This window comes from Homalodisca vitripennis, chromosome X, assembly GCF_021130785.1.
Source record: "Homalodisca vitripennis isolate AUS2020 chromosome X, UT_GWSS_2.1, whole genome shotgun sequence".
Taxonomy (NCBI): domain Eukaryota; kingdom Metazoa; phylum Arthropoda; class Insecta; order Hemiptera; family Cicadellidae; genus Homalodisca; species Homalodisca vitripennis.
Window position 1 is genome coordinate 31681074 of NC_060215.1, and position 22722 is coordinate 31703795.

Here is a 22722-nt window from a genome sequence, read left to right on the forward strand (position 1 = left end):
TTTCTGGCAGAAAAATCTTGCCGGGCTTTTTTTGGTTTGGTAGGCGAATCTGAATGTGCCCACATCTTTGATTGTTCTTTTGTCTCAGGGTTTACGTACTTAATCCAGGTTTCGTCACCGGTCACGATTCTGTTTAACAATGGTTCTCCTTCGTCCGCATAACGTGACAGAAAGTCTAATGCAGAGGCCATTCTTTGAGTTTTGTGGTGGTCGGTAAGAATTTTGGGCACCCATCGTGCACATAACTTACGGTAACCCAATCTTGCTGTCACTATCTCGTACAAAAGAGTCTTAGAAATCTGTGGAAAATCAGTAGACAACTCCGCCATTGTGAAACGTCGATTTTCACGAACTTTTGCATCAACTGTCTGAACGAGTTCGTCAGTCACCAAGGATGGTCTACCACTCCTCTCTTCATCATGAACGTTTTCTCGTCCACTTTTAAATAAACGTACCCATTCACGGACAACTCCTTCACTCATAACTTGTGGTCCGTACACGGCACAAAGCTCACGATGAATAGCTGCTGCAGAGTATCCTTTGGCTGTAAAAAACCGTATAACAGCACGCACTTCACATTTGGCGGTATTTTCTATTGCAGCACACATTTCAAACTGCCACAAAAACTAAACTAGCGCAGGTACGATGTTCACTCGACTACAGCTTGATGCCGACTGACCTGCTTAGTGCGTGAATGCACAGATGGCGCGCTACTCCCCTCCACTACCCGCACTGTGACCAACCGGAGGTTACTTTCTGAACAGCCCTCGTATGATGTCAATGTCATGTCAGTGTGGCTACTCAAACATTACCTAAAGCACATTATGAAACCACTGACAAGACTGGTTAACATGTCCTTTGAAATAGGAGTGTTTCCAGCCCAGCTAAAAACAGCCAAAGTGATTCCAAATTTGCAAGAAGGACGATCCTTGCCTCACAAACAACTATCGTCTTAAATCATACCACTCTGTTACGAAAACTGGAATCATATGGGGTGTGTGGCCTACCACTGATTTGGTTGAAATAGTACCTCAGTGACGGTTGTCAGTTTGTAGAATTTTCCAATATTGTCACAGAGAGTTCCTTTGAACCAGGGGGTCTCCCAGGGATCTATTCTTTGACCTATACTGTTCTTGGTTTATGTGAACGAACTCGAACTATCGATTCAGAATGGAAGATAGTCCAATACGCGGATGACACGACTCTCTGTGTCAGAGCAAAACCAAACACCGCTCTGGAAAGAGAAACTTTTGTTGAACTGAATTCTTGTATTCAGTATTTCTCTGACATAAATATTCAAACAAACAATTCAAAAAGAATTATATAAGTTTTTCACCGCCAATACATTAACGAGATTCAACCCATTGCCACAGTAGAGGAAACCCTTGTACAGGAAGTAGAATCGATTCATTTATTCAGGAATGTACCTCGACAGAGGATTAACTTGGACCGATCATGTTGAGCATGAATGTGCAAGGGTTGCTTCAGGCGTTTATGCCGTGAGAAATTTGGTCTAGGATGTGCCAGGATCAGATTCAACATAGATTTCTGGCTTCAGAAGAAATTCATTCGAAACATGTGCAAATTGAAACCAAGAGTCGTTCCACGATGCTTTCAGGGAGCATGGTTTTCTGACTTTACCCTGACTCTATACCTTGGATGTAGCTCTGTATTGCAGATTCTGATGTGAGTTAGTGCGGGGCAGAGACGTTCACAGGTATGATACTAGAGGTTGGGGCAGCTACAGGATACAACATCATAGAACACTGGCATTTGAACAACTTCCTTCACAATCTGGTGTCAGATTAATTAATAATCTTCCTGAGAGCATAAAAAATGTCAACAAACCAACACAATTTAAACTTGATTAAAGGACTTTTCAGTGTCTGAAGTATTTTTCTCTGTAGATGAGTTCATGTTACGCCGCTGGGACCACTAGTTTTCGTAACTTAGTACCGATACTGAAGCCATGTATGAATGATAGAGAATGTAATTTAATGTATGTATGCGTGAAATGAATGAATCTCAGAACAGTAAACTGTAAGCTTTTTTAGCTTCATTTATTAACGTTTGCAAATGTAATGTAAAATTGTTTGAAAGCAATAAAAATATGATTATGATTACATAACATTTCTCCATTTGCAGGCTCTTTTGTAATGTACTTTTTACATCACGTATGTTATTTATTAGCGACATCAGCTAACATATTCAAGTGTAAGCACAGTCTCTCAATGTCTATGTCATTTTTTTTTAAACTCAGTTGATTTTTCAAAATTTTTTCACCTTTGTTTACTAAAAGCAAGCAATTCAACTGCAATTACCTGTTTGAGTCCACTTGATGCAAACTGCTCAGTAATGCAAGATAACACTGTTTCACAAAGTCAATGTAAATAGCTTTGCAGTATTATTTTGGGGTTTTGAAAGTGTGCAGTGGTGAGCTGGCTGTGTTGTTTTCATATTTGGTAAATGTCAACCATCAACTTGTGAAGATTTTTCTTTTAAATAAAATTCCCAAAAATGATCAAAACTACCACACCTTCCATTCAATATACCAATATACAAATAAAGTCCTCATAACTTTTTTCCAGATCAGCAACACTTAGATGAGGGCACTGAATTTTTTCATTGATTTCCTCCACAGAGTTCATTGCAAAGAACCCAATAAAGACTAAAGACGTAAAGAGAAATAAGTCTTGAATTGTAACATTGAACAATGTATCCTGCACATTTTTAACCTGCCTCTGTTTTGTCCTGTGTAGAAAATATTTTTTTAAACTCTAGAAGTTCTTCAAAGTTTTTTTCAATATTCTCAAAATACTTGAAACTCGCATAGTCCATCGATTCGGGCAAAGGGGTCATAGACCAGCTTGATCATTGGCACTATCACAGCGTATGCTTCTGAAAAGTCCCATCTTTTTGGTGGATTCCCTTATGGCGTTTATTAAGTTCTTGGCTAAAGCCATAATATCCCCCATAGATGTAAGATGGTGGAAACTGTCTACAACTGCCAGGTTTAAGCTGTACAGTGCACATAACGTGCTTATGGTTATATATCCAATACTGACTATTTTTAGTCCTTTGAACTCCTGTATTTCAGGCACCATCATAACACTGTCCCCTTATGTTATCCATTGAATAATCAAGATGAGCACAAACGTCTTTTAAAACACTACACAGAATTTGTGATTCAGTGGTGGAATCATCGACAATATGAATACAAATGACACTTGTTCGTGAATCGAAGAATCACTTGTTTCGTTAACCATAGTAGAAAAATGTTCACTTTTCTTGATTGAAGCTAATACCTTTCTCAACACAGACTTTCCTAGTAGATCAATGATATCGTTTTGAATATCATGGGATGTCCACTTATATACTGAATTACCTAACCAATCTTTTAACTCAGGTACGTCATTCTTTCAGAGTTCCAACAATTGAAAAATTTTTAGTTTACATTTTCGTACCCTCTAATTTACATTATCATTGTTGGCATGGAAATTGCACGGTAGTAAAACAGTCTCAAGAACTAAACAGCCTTTTTCATATTACTATCTAATTGTTCATTCAATTGGGAGGCTACACTTCGATTAGTAATAGAATTTTGTTTCAGAACTACTTCTTTATGCTTAAACGTGTTTTCATGAAGACGGAATTTTTCCAAAGCCTTTTTCCAGTTACAAAACCTTACAGAAATAAATGTTCTTCTTTTTGAAGAAAACTGTAATAGATTTTAGCATCTGCCTCTTTGCAGGTTTTGCAAAAACTTTTACGGTAGATGCTTCATATTTTAGCCATGTATATTTGATCATCCAAGATGTGTGAAATGATCTTCCCTTACTGGGTTGTCCAGGTTTCAGCTGTGAACGATTCTCGCCTGAAGACGACGAAGCAATTGATGACACAATAATTGTCGGAGGTTGACTTGCAGTATCATTAACTTCCAAGTGCGTCTTTTTGGTAAAAAATTTATCCATTGCAAACTTAATTCACAATACACTAAGAGACTACAGAAAACAAATAAAATATAGTCAAATAAAAGAGTCCACTAAACACTAAAGTCGCAACACTAAAAACGTCTGCAGAATGCACTGAATGAAACTATAACACTTAATGACTGCACCAGCAGGGTGAGTTATACTATAGCCGCAGCGTCTTGATGTCTCAAAGTGTCAAAGCAATGAGAGTGGGAGGGTTCCAGGCGTTCCTGTTCCAGTCCTTTTGATGTCGCCCCCGGCGGAGCAGTAGCCCGCCAGACTTTACTCGCGTTCACGAACCGGGACAAATTCTAAGTGTGTCCCCAACATCGTAACACTATCATGATTCACACCACCCGTTTTCAGTTAACCTGTTTACTACCATAATATTTATTTGTTTTAACTCATTACTAAATGTATTTTAAAAGGTAACTACAGTCAACACAAGGAAAATAAAAAATACCAACATAATTTTACGATTTTACAAAGGATAATTTAGCTAATAATTTTCTTAATAATCTCTGTGTCCCCAAGACAAATTTTTTGAGGGGGCTCGGGCCCCCTCAGGCCCCATAGAATCAGCGATGTTGATTATTGGTTTCTTACAAAATAAAAATATCCTTTTATGTCTAAAAATACTAGTTTTAAGTTTTTATGTTTTCAAGTTATGACTTTAAAAATATAGTTGGGGGAGGGTAGGAGCTATAGGACATTAATAATGCTTCAATTCTACCATACAGGGCACAGTTCCTCTTTGCTAACCCAAGAACATTTATAGGTTAGAAATGTAGGAACACTTGATATTATTAAATATAAAAATTGATGTTTTAAATAAGATGTTACCCGTAGAAAATCCAAAGACATATTCAATCTTGTGCATGTTTTGCTTTAGTGCTTAATTTTGGTACACATTATAACGATGCCACTGAAATAACGATGTGTCCCTGATGAATAAATCAATGAAAGGAGCCAGATCTGTACACATACCTGCTCCAGACCGCCGGTGTTTCCCACTTTGACCAGGTGATTGTTCATGAAATCTAGAGGCACTTCCGAAGTATCTCTGGCAAAAAGGAGTATGGAAAACAGTGGAACGTCCTGCCCCTTGGAGTAGCTGTCGTGCAAGTTCAGTGCTGCCACCATCATGTGTAGTTTCACGGCCTCCATGAGGTGAAGGTCAAGGGTCGGATCAGTGTTCAGCAGGTGCTGGAGGGTGTCTTCCCGCTCCTCCACAGACCTCTGGTTGCTCTGCAGCAGTGCCTATAGAAAAGTCACAACTATCACTGCTCCATTTCCATCATCACTATCACAATACAGCAGATTTCATCATTCCTCACTGTTCCTTGTTATCTCTGAGGAAAAATACAAATATAAAAATTCTATCTACAACTTTTGATTGAAAACCACATGAATCAACATCTTCAAAATAGTAGCCGTAATGCAATATAGAGCTACAAACAAAATTTGAGAGCCAATGACCCGCCAATACTCATCAGACTGTGGATCCGTGTAGATGAGGATTGCAATTGTACTAAATAGGATTATTTTTAATGTTTCTAAAAGTATCAATATGAAAATAGATAAAATTATTGTGCAACAACTCCACATATGATTTCTTAGGAGGGTTAAACCTGCATCACTGAAAAACCTGCAATGCTTCAACATTTATGCTGCAAAAGAATGATAGAGACTATTTGCCTTTTTATATACAGTGTTTTCTTTTTTCACACACTGTAAAAACTGATAATGTGATTAAGTAGATATAAAATTGGAAATAAATATTTTTTTCAGCATACTGAAAACGTTGGTTGCAACGTAACCATTCCTCAGCTCTCAGACTGGAACAAATGATGAAAAATGTATGCATTTAAAATTGTAATTGCATTAAAGAATCTAGTCATTTGACAACAGAAATATCTTTTTCGACAAATTGAATTTACAATGAAAATTTTAATGCAGCTTACAACCATAAATGCTTCAGGTTTATTTTGTTCAGTAACCTAGAGCTATAACTATTTCCAACTGAGTTGTGAAATTTCTCACATGAATATTGTCGAGAGATTGCAAGCAAATCTCCATGCCCCGTAGGAGATTGGTGCCTGTGTACGGAAGCCCATTGAACCTCCAGTGCTGATACCATCGGCTGCCGATGTCTTGCGCCTGACTCAGCCTCTCCATGGCTGCAGCACTGCTCGGCACCGACAAGCCTCGTGCCAATGTTTGGAAGATGGTGCTGCGCAATGCGCAGTAATTGTCGCCTCTTATTTGCCTCAAGAAGCGATACCGCAACGTCTCTTTTACCTCTTTGTAACCCTGGAATATACAACCGTCTTACGTCTGATCATATATTCAATTTTCGCTCTTTCATTACAATTTACACAATACTATGCTAAACAAACAACTTAAAATGAAGATTTTTCAAAATTTATATTCATATTCACAGAAGCACCTAAATGTGATTGATTTGATGTGAAAAAATGCAATTGTACAAGTATAAACTGTCGATCAACAACAACACTATGGAAGCATGTAAAAGATATACATTTAAGATATATTCTACATTTATTATTTTAGAAACATTTATTCCTTACCTTTACAAGATTTTATAAGTGATGTATTGTATATTCATAAGTAGTAACATTTAAACATTCTGGACACCCTGTACAAAAAGAAATCCAAAAAGATTTTCTATACTCTCTTTCAGTATAATTCAATTTCTGAAAGAATCCAACTTCTAATAATAAGTCATGCAAATTTCAGCTATCCAGACTAACACCAAAATACTATGCTTGAAGTGCCATGTCTTTCAAAAAAACTAAAATATTTTTCATAGCTAAAAAATTGTGTAGTGAAGGTCCCACTCAACTCTACCAGTGAGACTCAACAAGTAGAAGTGTAAAAAAACAGTTTTGAGGTCAAACAAGAAACTCTTGAAAGAAATTACTTAAAAGAAGCCAAGTGCAAGAACAAGTCACAGCTTAGATGTCATATTGTAAAAACTTGCCAATGTCACTAAACTGCTAAAAGTGTTTGTGATGTCAGTATATCTAGTTACCAACCAGACCAACTTTGAAATAGGGACTAACGAATCAACTTCTCACATAATATATATATATATATATATATATATATATATATATATATATATATATATATATATATATATATATACTGACACTTTTAGACCTATATTTTCTCTCAACAGATAGTAACAAATTAAAACTATATAGAAAAACAGGTCAATTACAAGATGACAAATTAAAAGAGCAGGAAGATGAATCTCCTTTTGCATATATACTGTAACCAGATTACAAAACTTCAAGACTGCCCACAAAAGGAATTTACTCTGTACAAACTCGATTGCTACTGTTATGATTTATGTAATGTACAGTAGCAATCATACCGATAATGCCTATCCACACAACAGTGGCATAATAAAGATAGCTTCATACAAGAATCTGTGAAGTATCTTACAAATCGTTATTGACAAACACAGCACACAATCCAGTGTTTCTCATAAATTTCAAAACAATGACAACAATGAGAATACCAAGATTTTGCACAATGTGATTTTCTGTTGTTCTTACTGCCCCTAATCCAGTAAGAACAGAATGCAGAATTAGGTGTTTGAGTAGAAATTATTACCACCGTTTTCCTGAAGTTCAAGGACATGTTATTGACTACAGCCCACCCTACAACAGAATTAATGGCTCATTGCAAAACTAAATGGTCTGTTACTCCCACAACTGGTACAGAGATCTTAATATCATCACCACAAAGATGAACGTTACTTTGCAAGATGGATATCATTGACACATTTCCCTCATTATTAGTTAATCTCATAAAATCCAAAAACTGTAATAATTTTACTGTTCTCTAAGATCATGTTAATAAAGAGTTATGTCTAATGTCTAATTAATATAAAACAATAATAAAATAGGACCCCCAGTTGAAGCCTTGAGGCATTCCTAAACGGGAAATAAAACTCTTAGAATACACTCTACCAAATTATACTCTTAATGTTCTTTACAAAAGATAGGATTTGAACGAATAAGGTAATGAAAACTCCAACAGCCAGAAGTTTCTTCAAAAAGGGATGATATGGAAGCTTCTCAAATGCCTTTTGGAAGTCAAAGTAGATAGTATCAACTTTATCTCTTCACTCAACGCAGGACTGATAAAAATAAGTCTGTGACAGTCAAATGGCCTCTTATGGAGCCTTGCTGATATATTGAAATAAGATAATGGACCTACTTTAATAAACAACATTTTTTTAATATCTTTGTTACAATGGGCACCATTGAAATCGGTCTAAAGTTAGAGAGAGAAAAAGAGAGTTAACCAATACTTAGAGAATGTCAAACTTAATTCAGTTATACACAGTATTTCATGTTCTTCATACAACTACTCTTCATATAAAGATTAATACAGTAGAGTCCCGACTGTCCAGACATCAATTATCTGAATCTTCGGACTGCCACCAGGAAAATATATTAAATTTAATATATGAAGTTAAAAATCACAGGGTTTCTTCACATTAGCTACCAGATACAATAAATTATTTAGTGATTCGGAATCAAGCTAATAGTGGATTGACTATGAATGATTACCAGCAAAGTGACTTTTATTGATGATACAGTGAGGATGGTGAAGAAGAAATGCAGATGGCGGTGTTGAAAAAGAACTGTACATACTGCCATGAAGAGGGTGACAGGATGCGGTATGTTAAACTTTTTCGTTCAATGGTTAGTATTTAGTATTTAAATAAACATGCCAGTCTCTAAACATTATTTTGAGTGACTGATTTTCCACTGTATGAAAAAAGTGATAACTTTTTTGTTTAATTTATTTAGTGTAAACAATTTTCTTGTAACAAATTTATAAGTTGTAATTGATGAATTGTACAGTATATGACTACAATATATAAAAAATTACAATGTTTTATTAAAAGGAAGGTTTTTGGAAATGAATTTGATGATTCAGTCAGGTTCTATTATTAGGAGTAAACCTATACTGTGAACTGAAGCAAAGTACTCTCCATAATTTAAGCACAGCACAGAGATGCCAGTCACAACCCTATCACCAATATTGACAGCTCGAACCGAGGTAGAACCATCTGGATATTGGTATTTCCAGAGGTCAGAATGCATTGCTTATCCTTCCATAAATCTAGACCACTTACATGTTTTATCAAGAGAATGCTTCTATTAAGCAAAAAATTAAGTTCACTGAAAATCACCACTTATTTTTTGTAACATGGTCTGTCCTCATGGCAATGGACTGTGCGGGGATCTTATAAAACAGAATAAGGGGTAGAGTTGATACAATACAAGATTAGTGGTACTGATAAAAAGTGCTAGACATAGAAATTGAATGGAGCCATTTTATTAGGATCTGTCTACAAAATGATTTAAAGGAATTAAGAACTAAAGGAGGCTGAAATAATAACTGACTTGGCTGAGTTCAGAATTATACAATCTAATTTGATTTATTCTAGTACTGCAGATTTATTAGATCCATTCTAGTATTTAAATAAGTTTATGCACTACAGTAGGAACCACGAAAGAGAGCAGTGAAAGGCTACCAATAGAATGGACAGGCCCATGGGACGTTGCCACACTATACATCACTGCCACCCGGCACGGCGCTACAGTAGGGTCCACGAAAGATTGCAGGTGGCGGCGACCAATAGAATGGACAGGCCCACGGGACTTTGCCACACTATACATCACTGCCACCCGGCACGGCGCTACAGTAGGGTCCACGAAAGAGTGCAGGTGGCGGCGACCAATAGAATGGACAGGCCCACGGGGACTTTGCCACATTATACATCACTGCCACCCGGCGCGGCGCTACAGTAGGGTCCACGAAAGAGTGCAGGTGGCGGCGACCAATAGAATGGACAGGCCCACGGGACGTTGCCACACTATACATCACTGCCACCCGGCACGGCGCTACAGTAGGGTTCACGAAAGATTGCAGGTGGCGGCGACCAATAGAATGGACAGGCCCACGGGACTTTGCCACACTATACATCACTGCCACCCGGCACGGCGCTACAGTAGGGTCCACGAAAGATTGCATTGGGGCGACCAATAGAATGGACAGGCCCACGCGTCGTTGCCACACTATACATCACTGCCACCCGGCACGGCGCTACAGTAGGGTCCACGAAAGAGTGCAGGTGGCGGCGACCAATAGAATGGACAGGCCCACGGGACGTTGCCACACTATACATCACTGCCACCCGGCACGGCGCTACAGTAGGGTTCACGAAAGATTGCAGGTGGCGGCGACCAATAGAATGGACAGGCCCACGGGACTTTGCCACACTATACATCACTGCCACCCGGCACGGCGCTACAGTAGGGTCCACGAAAGATTGCATTGGGGCGACCAATAGAATGGACAGGCCCACGCGTCGTTGCCACACTATACATCACTGCCACCCGGCACGGCGCTACAGTAGGGTCCACGAAAGATTGCAGGTGGCGGCGACCAATAGAATGGACAGGCCCACGCGTCACCACAAAACACGTCAACTGCCACCCGGCGTGGCACGCTTCGGTTACAGAAGAGAACAAATTGGCAATGTCGCTCAGTCCTCATTGGCTGCTATCAGGTCACACGCCAAACAGGCTCCTCCCTCAACTGCACTCTCTTGTGATCCCTACTATAGAGTATATTTAATTTGAATAATTTTAATTTTAATTTGACACTGCATTTGGGTAACTAATTATTCTTTATTGCTGAATTTTATATTCTGTACAGTACACAAAGTGATGAACGCAGTGCAAAAACAGATATCTTGTTGTTAAATGAATTCCATTCTTAGATACATCGAACCAAAAAAGAAGTTTGCATCAAATGTATCATGAAATCTTGAAGTGTTTCTATGCGTGCCTAAGTCTGTAAACACTGCAAAATAATTGTTATTTGTTCACAAACGCATAAAAACTGTTTTAAATTGTTCTAATGCTTTTAATTAATACCCATAATTTAAATTATATTGTATAAGAAACATATTCTGCGGGAAAGTTGTTGTTAAAAAAATCATAAATTACCGACTTAGGCTTGAGTGAGTGTAAAATAAAATCATGACTCACTCAAATGTTTCAGTCCAATATTCTTGAATATTGTTACAGGGATTTTGATAAATCATAAAAATCAAAAAGTTCAATGAATTTAAGCATATTTGAAAACTTTTTCAATCAGAGATGTGATTTCATATTCCGTATTATTTATAAAACAGTACAATGAAAAATGATTGCCATAAAGTGGACATTCATACGATTTCAGAACAAGAGTGCAATTTCTGAAAATTCATAATAGAATGAATCCTAAGACAACCAAACAACAGCAAAATCAGTATATACCAAATTAACTTTACACCTTGTGAGAGTTGCTGATTAATCAAAACATTCTTCCTCCAGTAAATAATATAATACTTTACATGTACAGTTAATCTGTTAGGACTTGAGGCATGCCGAATTATCAAATATACCAGATTATTTGGATATATATATATATATATCTGAGAAATAATCTAGAGATCATAAATAAACAAACAATCACAGTAAAACATGTTTTTATTATTGAAATATAATTTTCAGGTAGTGTTGTTATATGTGGATCTATAAGAACTATTTTTTTCAAATGGTCTATGTACAATGTGTATCTACGAATCGTCACCCAGGGCTACGAATTCATCCCAGTTCATCACAACCCCGTACCTTACTGCCACCGCCAGCCTCTCTAGACACTGCTTGCCTTTCTCAGAAGGCAGTGGCGAGACATCAGTAGTTTAGAGTCGTCCTTCCATCACAAACCTGTGCTGAGCACAATACTAAGAAGTTAACCTACCATTACTAGACTCAATTGAATTGATACGAAAATACAAAAGTGGAACTGTTTACACAGGCTGACAGCCGACGACCATGGTCAGTCACATGAAATCGATATCACCTGAAGTCGGCCGAATATGACACCTAGCTTCTTGTCCACGCCCACCTAAATGCTGTGTCCACCAAGAACGGAAAACAACATCGTTGTGTATTAAATGATTGATGTTTTGTGTTGTTGTGGATAATATTACTTTTTCCATACCGGATTACCAAGCGTGCCGAACTATAGGATGCCGTATTAATGGAATTTTACTGTATTTGAATGCTAACTATATTTTTAGAATATTCCTATGACTAAATATACAACAGCTTTTTCATTCCTTTAACTGATGAGCAATTTTGCCAGCCTTAATTATACGTGTTCTGACGTGTAACTGGTTATGATTATTTTTGCCAAGTTGAACGACATTTACTGCGTGATCTAATATGTGTTGCAGCCTGGTAAAAGGGTCTGTAACCAAGTCTAAAAAACTACATGTTCAGAGTTGACATCTCCATCTTGGTTTGTTAGTGTCATTTAAAAACTATTGACAAACTACCAAAACTAACAGTGATAATCGTAAATATGCAATATTTAGTTTTAATTAAATAAAAAATTGACTTAAGTGGTGTAAATAAAGGTATACCTGGGTTATGTATTGTTATTTATATCACATTGGGGTAGTTAAGGCTGTCAAATCAGCCGCACCATGGTTTTAAAGCTATGGATCATATTAACACATAAACAGCAGTTAAAGGGTTAATATTTATTGGTAAAATATTGTAAAATTTAACTTTTAATAAGTAAGTTTTTTATTATACACTTTTAGATCATCTTCCTAAAACAATGTTACTTCTATTGATGTGTTTTTAGAAAATATTCCAAAACGTAAACAAGGGGCGATCATAAAATAAGGTTCCCGTGTTAAGAAAATTAACAGTAATTAACTTAATGTAATAATGTTTGGAAAGCTTAGAATTTCCTCTATTTTTTTTACATAAGCCCAATTTAAATCCAAGCATTCTTCTAGATGATGCTTTAAAGTTTAAAACGCCATGTTGTGTGCAACATTTTAAAAGAACAATTTCTTTAACATTTAATTTATATTGTATATAATGTTTTAAATATGCTATATATATATATATATATATATATAATGAGATGCTACTAACACTTTACTTACTTTTCTTTTTTTATGTGTAAATTGTGACATTATTATCGTTACCATGTATGTATAAGATTTACTTTTACCTACTTTGTTAATATCTACAGCCGCATTGCTGCCGTTGTTTGTGTGGCATTGTGCTAGTATACACTTGTTTTATAGCATATTAAAGCTGTGAATGGGAATAGGACATTTTACTTATAAGTGACGTTATTCATTATAATGTCATAAATGCTTAAAGAGAATAAAGATTCCTTGATTATGTTCCTTATAATTTTAAAAGTTCATAAAATTTTCATTTTTGTTCTTAAAACATACACTATCCAAGGGTTCCTTCAATTTTTGAAAGTAGTGGTAATCAATTGGAGGTCCGAACTAGAGTGGTGATGAGGCATGACAGTCCAGCCAAATTTTGTCAAAAAATTCTGAATTTGACAAGACGAGGATCCAATGTTGTCGTGAAGGATAGCCATACCTTTGATCAGTTGTGCTCTGTAGATCACACATGCCAGTCTTCTCAGTGTGTCACGATATCTGTCAGTTGTTTGTTTCCAGAGTGATATGAAACACCCACGTATCATAATCTGAAATAACCTTAGTGTCCAAAAATTCTTCTACTTGTCTTCACGTCCTTGAAGAAACTGTTGAGCATTCCCAACACTCAAAGCATGTTTGTGATAGCCACTTCTTCTGTCAAAATCTCATCATTGTCGTATCGGATGTCTTAGGAACCCAAAGAGCGAGGTCACAAATGGTGATCCTACTATCTTAGCATGTGCTCCTCAACCTTTCAAACATTCAGGTATGAATCTGACCGTCTCTCATCCTCATAATTTCTTACATTGTTTGTAGGAATGATGAATTACTATACACCTTTCTCCATGAACATTGCATATTAACAAATGAAACCCCTTATACATTAATAAAAAGTATCAGAGAGAATTTTCCATCTAGTGGTAGTGTCAATTGTGAGTTACATCTTACACAGCTGCTTGGCCAACACTAAGCTGTGTAGCTAAGCAGGAAAGGGTGAAAGTGTGCGCTCCTGTATTATTGGATTTTGCCTTACACATATCTCATTGCTGCCCTAAAGCCTTATTTTTATAATCACCCCTCATATAAATGATGAAGTGTTAGGAATTTACATTATAACATAAAGTGCTTAATACGAGGGTTATTACAAAAGTAAGGTCTGGTTAAGAAAAAAAATCCAAAATTTTCCAAAGCAATTGTTTTATAAACATTCCTTACATCTTTCTCTATTCTTCTACATAATTTCCATACTTATTTAAACATTTGTCACATCGTTCAACAAGCTTTTGAAATACCTAAATTGTAGAAATCGGCTGCCTGCGAAGATCACCAGTCAACTGCTTTTTTCACTTCATCATCTGTGTCGAAGTGCTTGTCGTCAAGAAACTCCTTTAGTTAGCGGAACAAGTGGAAATCACTTGGCCCTAAGTCCGCACTGTACGGTAGGTTGGCCCATTCTGTTCCTATTCAAATTTCTTGATTAGAGTGTGCATTTCTTTCGCAGTATGGGGTCTGGCACTGTTATGCAACAACGATACTTCAGACGACAAAAGACCACGTCACTTATTCTGGATTGCACGTTGAAGTTTAGTCAGGCTAGCGCAGTAGGAGGCTTTATTGATCGTTGTCTCTCTTTCCATAAAGTCGACTAACAATACTCTATGTACATCCCAAAACACGGTCACCATAACTATGTGTGTTGAAGTTGTCTGCTTTGCCTTGATCTTGACTGGCCATGACATGTGACGTCATTCCATTGACTGACGTTTAGACTCGGGGTTATCTAAGAAACCCTTGTCTCATCCCCTGTGACAATATGGTCTAAAAGACTGTTACCATCCTTATGACATCGTTCCAAAAAAGCAAGAGCAGAAGCCATTCTTTTCATTCCTTGGGAATCAGTAAGCAGCCTGGGAACCCAACAGGCGCTCAATTCTCAAAAGATTTGAATGTTCAGACACAATTCTTTACAAAGTTGTTCTACTCAAATTCAGGAAATTCATTTCTAAATCTGAAATAGTGAATCATCAATTCATTCATTTCATCAACCGTATTGACCAAATTGTCTGAAATTACTGATGATCGACCAGAGCGTAGTTCATTATGCACATTTTCTCGTCCATCATTAAAAGCTCGCATCCACTTGTGCACTTTACTGTCACTCAGGCTTATAAACTTCAGTAATTCTGATGAATTTTGCCGCTTAAATGTTTCTTGCAGACAAAAACCATATCACTGCCCTTACTTCACAATCGGCAGGCTGATCAATTTGTCTTAAACATTGTGAACTGACACTATAAACAGCATACAGCAACAGTAACAACCCTAATCGTGTCACATGACGTGCAAGGCATGCCGGAATTCTTTGTGCATGTGTGTTTTGTCCTTAGTGCCAAATTCAAATAGATACGGCGAATCAAAGCTTACTTTTGGAATAACCTTCATAGAATTGGTTTGTTTTAAAAATTACTTATAATGCATTTTTTCATGAATATTTAAAAAAATTCTATTTAGCTGTTGCACTTAGGATACTTATACCAAAGGCTAAATTTGATCACTGCATATTGAATTTTAACTAGAGTTCCAAATCATTTATATTTTACATTTTGTCTTGGTGCATATAGCATGAAACCTGCATATACTTGGTACTGCTATGTAAACAGTGTGAAAGAACTTAGCCGTAAGGATAGAATATGCCCGGTTAGCGAGTAAAATTTTCCAAAAAATAAGAAGTCACTTGTGCTCTTTGATACTAACTTAAGAGCCGGCTATAGTTTAGTTTTTCTCCATAACAACAATGTTAAATCTTATGCACGCGTTTTGATGTAAATTTTAAAGATATAATTGATATGCATCCAAACGCTTTTTAGTTTTTTTACTTATTTATTTTTTGGCAAATATTATACCCTTTGAATATTTAAACAATGGAGTACAAAAAGATTTGAGATTTTTTTCTGATAACCTAAAAAAAGACTGAAAAAACAAAAAATGTGTTTGGATGCGGATTGATTATGTCTTTAAAATTAAACATCTCCCATATATGACTAAAAGTAAGGTTGTTAAAGTGCACAATGTGTGACATTTTTCTGGAATAAAATCAAGATGGCCACCGTACAGCTGGTTTCTAATGTCTTAAATTGCAAAATCTAACTTGTAACTTGTTTATTGTAGAAAATCCAAAAAAATAATTCTATTTAAACCATGATAAAAAATTGAGGAATTTAAAAAATTAACAAATCTTGATATGTTTGCCCCTAATGCCTACCACTTCCTCTCTATTATGGTATATGATCTGTACCATTTTCTTTAGTTTCATGCAACTGCATGGTGATTAAGGTGCGTGAATAATGCATTAGGAATTTGAGAAAATTTGTGTTACTTAAGAAGTACCATTCCTTATTTATGTGATTATAGACACTAATTGGGATATAATTAATGAATTACATGTCAAACGAAACAAGACGACCTGTGTAGTCATGTTAGTAGGTCCATTAGAAAACTTCTAATTCGATTAGTTGTTTCTTGTCAGCATATTTACTAATAGCTTAGTTACAGATCGTTTTAAAACGACACAATTTCTAAAAATTCCAAGCCGTATATTTCACTGTAATTTTTATCTTTGGGGAAACATTGAGCCTGAAGCCAGTTGTGAATTGAAATTAAAATATTGCAATTTAAATTTTGTCCCAATGATACTTCCACAGTTAGTTGAATTAGAGATGCGTGAATTAACACTCAATCCAATAGAAAATGTAGAAGAAACCGTATAATCGAACGTCAATTGGTTATCAGTCTCAGAGTTGTCCTAAAATTTCGTCTCTGTCCAAACATCCAGCCTTGCCAGAACTCGGATCACTGTACCTCCTATAATGAAGTTGTGTTCTAATGACAGTTTACAATATCCTCATTGTATATCTGGAATATGTATGAATTGAGTCAATTTCATTACAATATGATCTCTCTTCTGTTCGGATCAAACCTTACGATTTATGGTTGCACATTTTTAGTTGCGAAGCACCACTTCAAACATCGTTAGCAGAAGAATTGAATCAGAAAAGTCATTGATTATTAGGCTGGAGAGAAGAAAATCAATAGACATTTCTGAACTGAGCATGTCAGAAGCTGTGACTTAAGAACATTTCTGTGAGATTTTAAATAAAACAATGCTCTTCAGTTTGTTTATTAAAGGTTTCCATTTGTAGTTAAAATTGTATTTTACAATAGGAATTTTGAGAATGATATGTGTTAATAATAGCTAAGGCAATGAAACATTTCTGTTGAACTTTTTGTTCACAATTCTTTTATAGTTCCACATTAGGTTTAAAGTTTTCAATTTTTGTTTAAAAGTTCAATTTCTAAAATCTTTTACACAAGCTTAAACAAATTCAGACTATTTTCAGATAGTGAAAAAAACTTCTTCGTTTTTCCGTCAGGAACATTTTGTGATTTTTCATTCCACCCTACTTATATGCTGATCATAAACTGATACAAGTTTAAACGATTGTAGAATTTGGGTAAGTAAAGCACACTTGATCGTTGAAATTTAACCGTTTCAGTATTAACATTATCTGTTCTTTTTATTTAAAAAGAAATAGTCCAAATTTGTAATTTTTTAGTTGATTGGACATCAAAACACAACTCTAAGTTACTGTTCAAAATAAACAATTTTGTTCAACTGTTCATGAAGGTGTGCTCAATAATGAGAAATCTGATACATTGTACCATTTATTTACTAAATAGACATGTGTGAGTCTGTGTCATCTGCACTTAAGGTAGAAAAAAATTACCCATGTAAAACATAAAACTACTCTCAATAGTTATACATTTTAATAATACAAAAACAAACTATAACGATGGAAACAACGTGAGTGCTAAGCAAAAAAGAAATGACAGCTATGCTGATTGATATGGACGATTTCTTATAGTTCATACTGCTTATTATTGTACTCGTATTATGTTTCAATTGCAATGTATAAAATGTTACTGAATATCATAATATTCCATCCTGATACATTTTATCATACATTTAGAATCATAACTCTCATTTTAATTACCAGAAAAACAAATGCTTCGGTTGAACGTTTTATTAACATCCGCTACAAAAAGTGGTATCCATAATATTCCTTTGAGAATTTTTCTCACTCCAGTCCTCTACCTACTTTGATAAGACTATTTGGAGGAATTGAAATTCTTAGCGTATTCCATTTTTTTCTTACCCTACATAGTTTTATATAATGGTCTTCTAAAAACAGAAATATATGAATAAAAAATGTGCTAACCTTAAACAAGATTTTGAGTGATGCCGTTATAATTAAATAGTTACCGAGTAAAATTTGTTTACATCTATTGACATTGTGCAGAAGTGAGTAAAATCAGAGACAATTCTTTGCTGGGAGGCCTATTAGGAATGTTTTTTTGTCTCACCTTTTGGAAGTTATCACATTCGCAAAATAAAAAATCCAAAATATAGGCTCTTATAAGGTTGAAACTGACAATATGACTGTTGAATACTAACTTAGCAGGGTGCTTTAAAGCCAGTGCACGAATTAAAGTATATCTTATTTCACCATAAACCCATGTTTATTTACTAACATGCACCTTTTTTAAGTATGAACTTTGTTTATTTCCATAATTTCTTAGTTGTTTTTATGAACAATGTTTATTTTTTTTTGTGGTCACAATTTTAGAGGAATGTGTTTGGGTGTTTTGGTAATGGTAAAGGGCTATTTATAGGCATTCTGTTGGTGTTGTTCTTGCATGATAAAAACCTGTAATTGTTTTGCCTTTTTCTAAATAGTTAACAATGATTTCTTAGATACTGCTGAAACAGTTTTCATGCGCTTCTGGACTGAAATGTCATTACTTATTTCAGTGCACCCACAATAAATAATTGTTTGGACTAGATGCTTTTTGGTTTCAGGTGCGTAGTAGTGAGGAGGTGATTTTCATCGACAGATTACAAATCTCATCTAAATTCCACTGTAAGACCTACAAATTGACCTTTGAACACACCAAAAGATTTTTTAAATGAGAATCTACTGTAAATAACTAACTATTGTTAAACAATAAAGATGAATATCATTGCCAGTCCTTCAAACAGGTGCTTCAAACTCAAAATAACCTCATTAACTCTGATATATCAGAAGTGGTTTCCTGTGGGATTTTATAACATTCTTCTATAAAACTGTACTTAGATTTCAGAAGAGGTAAGGTAGTATTTTACTAGGAATTAAATCAGCCATCCCTGTCATTGTACTCTATTAAATATGTTGCATCTATTTACGGAATACAACGTGCAAAGTACTAAGTATGTGTAAAAAATCCCTTATTTAGAATAGTTTAAAAAATAGAAAATTTTATTACTGAAACCAGTGGATTGGCTTTTCGTCGTGCACAATCACTTGATGAAGAACGTGAATATCTTAAAATGTAGGGTTTTCATTGTGCTTAGCTTAAGAGCCGGCTTTAGTGAAACAATCTTGAGTTTTCCCTCATAAGAACAATGTTAAACATCATACACTTACGTGTCTTTGTTTTTGGTCGTAGCATAAAAACGTAAAAATGTTTGAAGTTTGATATTGTTCTTATGGAGTAAACTTATCTTAATGTTTGAGTCTTTTCTTAACTGTTTAGGTTAGACCTATTTGTTTCTATTTTTTAATTTTTAAATCTATTAAATAAGTTGCTACTCTAATATCTATTAATTTTTATTCGTAGTGATGTTACAATTCTGAAAATGAGTTTGCGTGCATTTGTTAATGCAGGGTTGCTACATGAGTCCAATAATGAAATTCCCTGACTTTTCCCTGATTTCCAGACCAAATTTTTAATTTTTCCCTGACTTTTTTCGACGCAATCCCCAGGGTTTTTGGCAATTAATGGGTGGAAAAAAGCGGTGTTGAGGCTAACAGGGTGGCAAATATAAAAAAAGCAAAAAATAAAGTGAACACAGTTTAATACGTACAAAAAGATTGACTTAAATGATCAGGCTTGGACTCGGCACGGCGGCAGTAAGTTTATTTGTGTAAAGAGATTTTATATTTTTCCCTGACCAACGTCAATATTCCCTGACTTTTCCCTGACTTGAGACCGGATTCCTTGACTTTTCCCTGATTTCCAGTCCTGTTTTTTTCCCCTGACTTTTCCCTGACTTCCCTGATTTCCCTGACCTGTAGCATCCCTGTAATGGTTTTAACCTTACTCCAAGACGGGTTTTTAATAAAGTTTCTAAAAACCTGTGTATTTATGAATATTGGGCGTTCAAAATAACTGGGTATTTTGCTCCCTTGAAGAAAGATGGTGGTTAAAAGTCACAAATTACACGTCTGGTCCATGAGGAAATCTATTTGTCAATACCCACGACCCGACGTGGGCAAATGTGATTGTGGGTGTTTTGGTTTTACTAAATCTCCGAAGAACATGATTACTTCATCGATTGAGTATGTTTACCCACAATGCGTTCTGGGTATTTTGCTCTGACCAATGAGCGAATAAAATGCTCAATCTGTGATGAGAGTATTTCAATATGTCCACATTGTGAAGTGCAGAAAACTTTTGGGAATTGTCCGGATTCAGTGTTTGAGTATAACATATACATTTGAAAACTGCACATTTCCTTTATTTTTCTACATAATTGCCATTAAGATTTAAGCATTTATCATATCCTTTGACTGACAGAAATGCTTTCTTCAAAAAATTCCGCCGTCTGCGCCTCTAGCCAACCAGTCTTCGACTTCATCATCGTCATCAAAACGCTGAGAGCCAAGCCACTTTATCCTATGATAAAGAGATGATAATGAACTTATAGATCGTGAAACGTTGACCTTCTCTAACTGTTTTGTTGATATTATCAACAAGTTCACTATTCACCACAGTGATGGCCTATCACTCTTTTCTTTGTCGTTGATGTTAGTTCGTCCATTTTTAAAGATACGAACACATTCGCTTACACTCCCTTCACTCATAGCATTTGACCTACAAAAGGTACGAAGTTCCCTATAAAAAGCTGCCGTTGAATATTGTTTTGCTGTAAAAAACATAATCACAGCAAACACTTAGCATTTAGCGGGAAACTCAATTGCGGCACACATTCTGCAAAGCTATAAAACATGAATGAGTACTCACTCTAACTGCCACGGCTACTTACTTACTTTACGGCTAGATAACAATTGACTTGCCACGGGCGCCTGTGTGTTATTTTTGGAACACTCCTTGTAATTTCTTATTCAAACACTTCTACTTTAGGACTGGTGATGTTTGTTGGTAAGTGAACATCAATTCTAAATACATCTATTCTGTTGTCCTGTGTGACAACCGAAGTTATACAATAGTTTTGTATGTGTTTTGATGTTTTTTATATTTCAAAGTAGCTATAGATGGGCAACCAGCTTTTAGTAATATTTCACAATAAGTTGATGAAACTTTGCAGTAATAAAACCACTATTACAATATAAGGCTGCTTTGTCATGCAACAACACAATGTGGCGATATAGGCACTTTGTGAATACCAATTCTATTCTCAAGCCATTTTTACAAACACGATTCATTGGTTAGGTGAAAATAGCTTTCTATGACCAGACGTTTCTTCTTGTTCTATCTCATACAATTCAGATCGAACTAACAAAAGTGGTAAAGAATTTTTAGTCTAACTACTTTACCAGAGTTTCAGTACATATAAAAGAATTCCCATATTAGAATGTTAATGCCTTATACGGAATCCTAATGGATATTGCAGAAAATATTATGTTGTTTTGTTGTCTGCAAGACAGCTCAAGAATCTAAGGCCAGTGAAGATTTCAACTATTACAAACCTGTTGATTGGATCCTTCACAACAATGGTGGGAATGATACTCAATTTAAAACTCGTCATATCTTATCAAATAAATTCCTATCGCCAATGTTTAATATTAATTTTGGCCTTGTTCAGAGGCAGTGTCAATGAAAAGTCAAATTTAATCAGATAATTGATATACCCCAAATCCATGCTATATTGCTCCAATACCACTTCATTAAAATGTTTGCTACCAGAGCCTACAGGAGCTGAGTGCATTGCACATCTTGTACTGTGCCGATTGGTAGCCAAAGTCTTAATTTTGTTTACTAAAGTTAGAGTAGTGTCGACAGTTCACTACTAAAGCCTAGAGGAGCTCAGTGTGCCGGACATTTAAAAATATTAAGTGCTGTGCCACTTAGTAGCCAAAGTCTTAATTTTGTGTACTAAAGTTAGAGTAGTGTCGACAGTTCACTACTAAAGCCTACAGGAGCTCAGTGTGCCACACATCTTAAAATATTAAGTGCTGTGCCACTTAGTAGCCAAAGTCTTAATTTTGTTTACTAAAGTTAGAGTAGTGTCGACAGTTCACTACTAAAACCTAGAGGAGCTCAGTGTGCCGCACATTTAAAAATATTAAGTGCTGTGCCACTTAGTAGCCAAAGTCTTAATTTTGTTTACTACAGTTAGAGTAGTGTCGACAGTCCACTACCAAAGCCTACAGGAGGTCAGTGTGGTGTTTATCTTAAAAATAGGTGGTGCGCTGTATGGTAGTTAAAGTGTTAATAACGTGTACTAAAGTTAGAATAGTGTCAACAGTTCACTACTAAAGCCTACAGGAGGTCAGTGTGCCGCACATCTTAAAATATTAAGTGCTGTGCCACTTGGTAGCCAAG

General features: G+C 35.7%; 1 protein-coding gene across 1 annotated transcript in view; it reads right to left on the reverse strand.

The window, feature by feature from the left end:
* The window catches only part of LOC124368887, a 105028-nt gene that overhangs the window by 30327 nt on the left and 51979 nt on the right, over nucleotides 1–22722 (reverse strand). Inside the window, exons 9-10 of the mRNA XM_046826386.1 lie at nucleotides 6018–6287; nucleotides 4962–5234 (exon numbers count right to left, since the gene is read on the reverse strand). Coding sequence (XP_046682342.1) covers nucleotides 4962–5234; nucleotides 6018–6287 — 543 coding nt within the window. The remainder of the gene's footprint in view (nucleotides 1–4961; nucleotides 5235–6017; nucleotides 6288–22722) is intronic.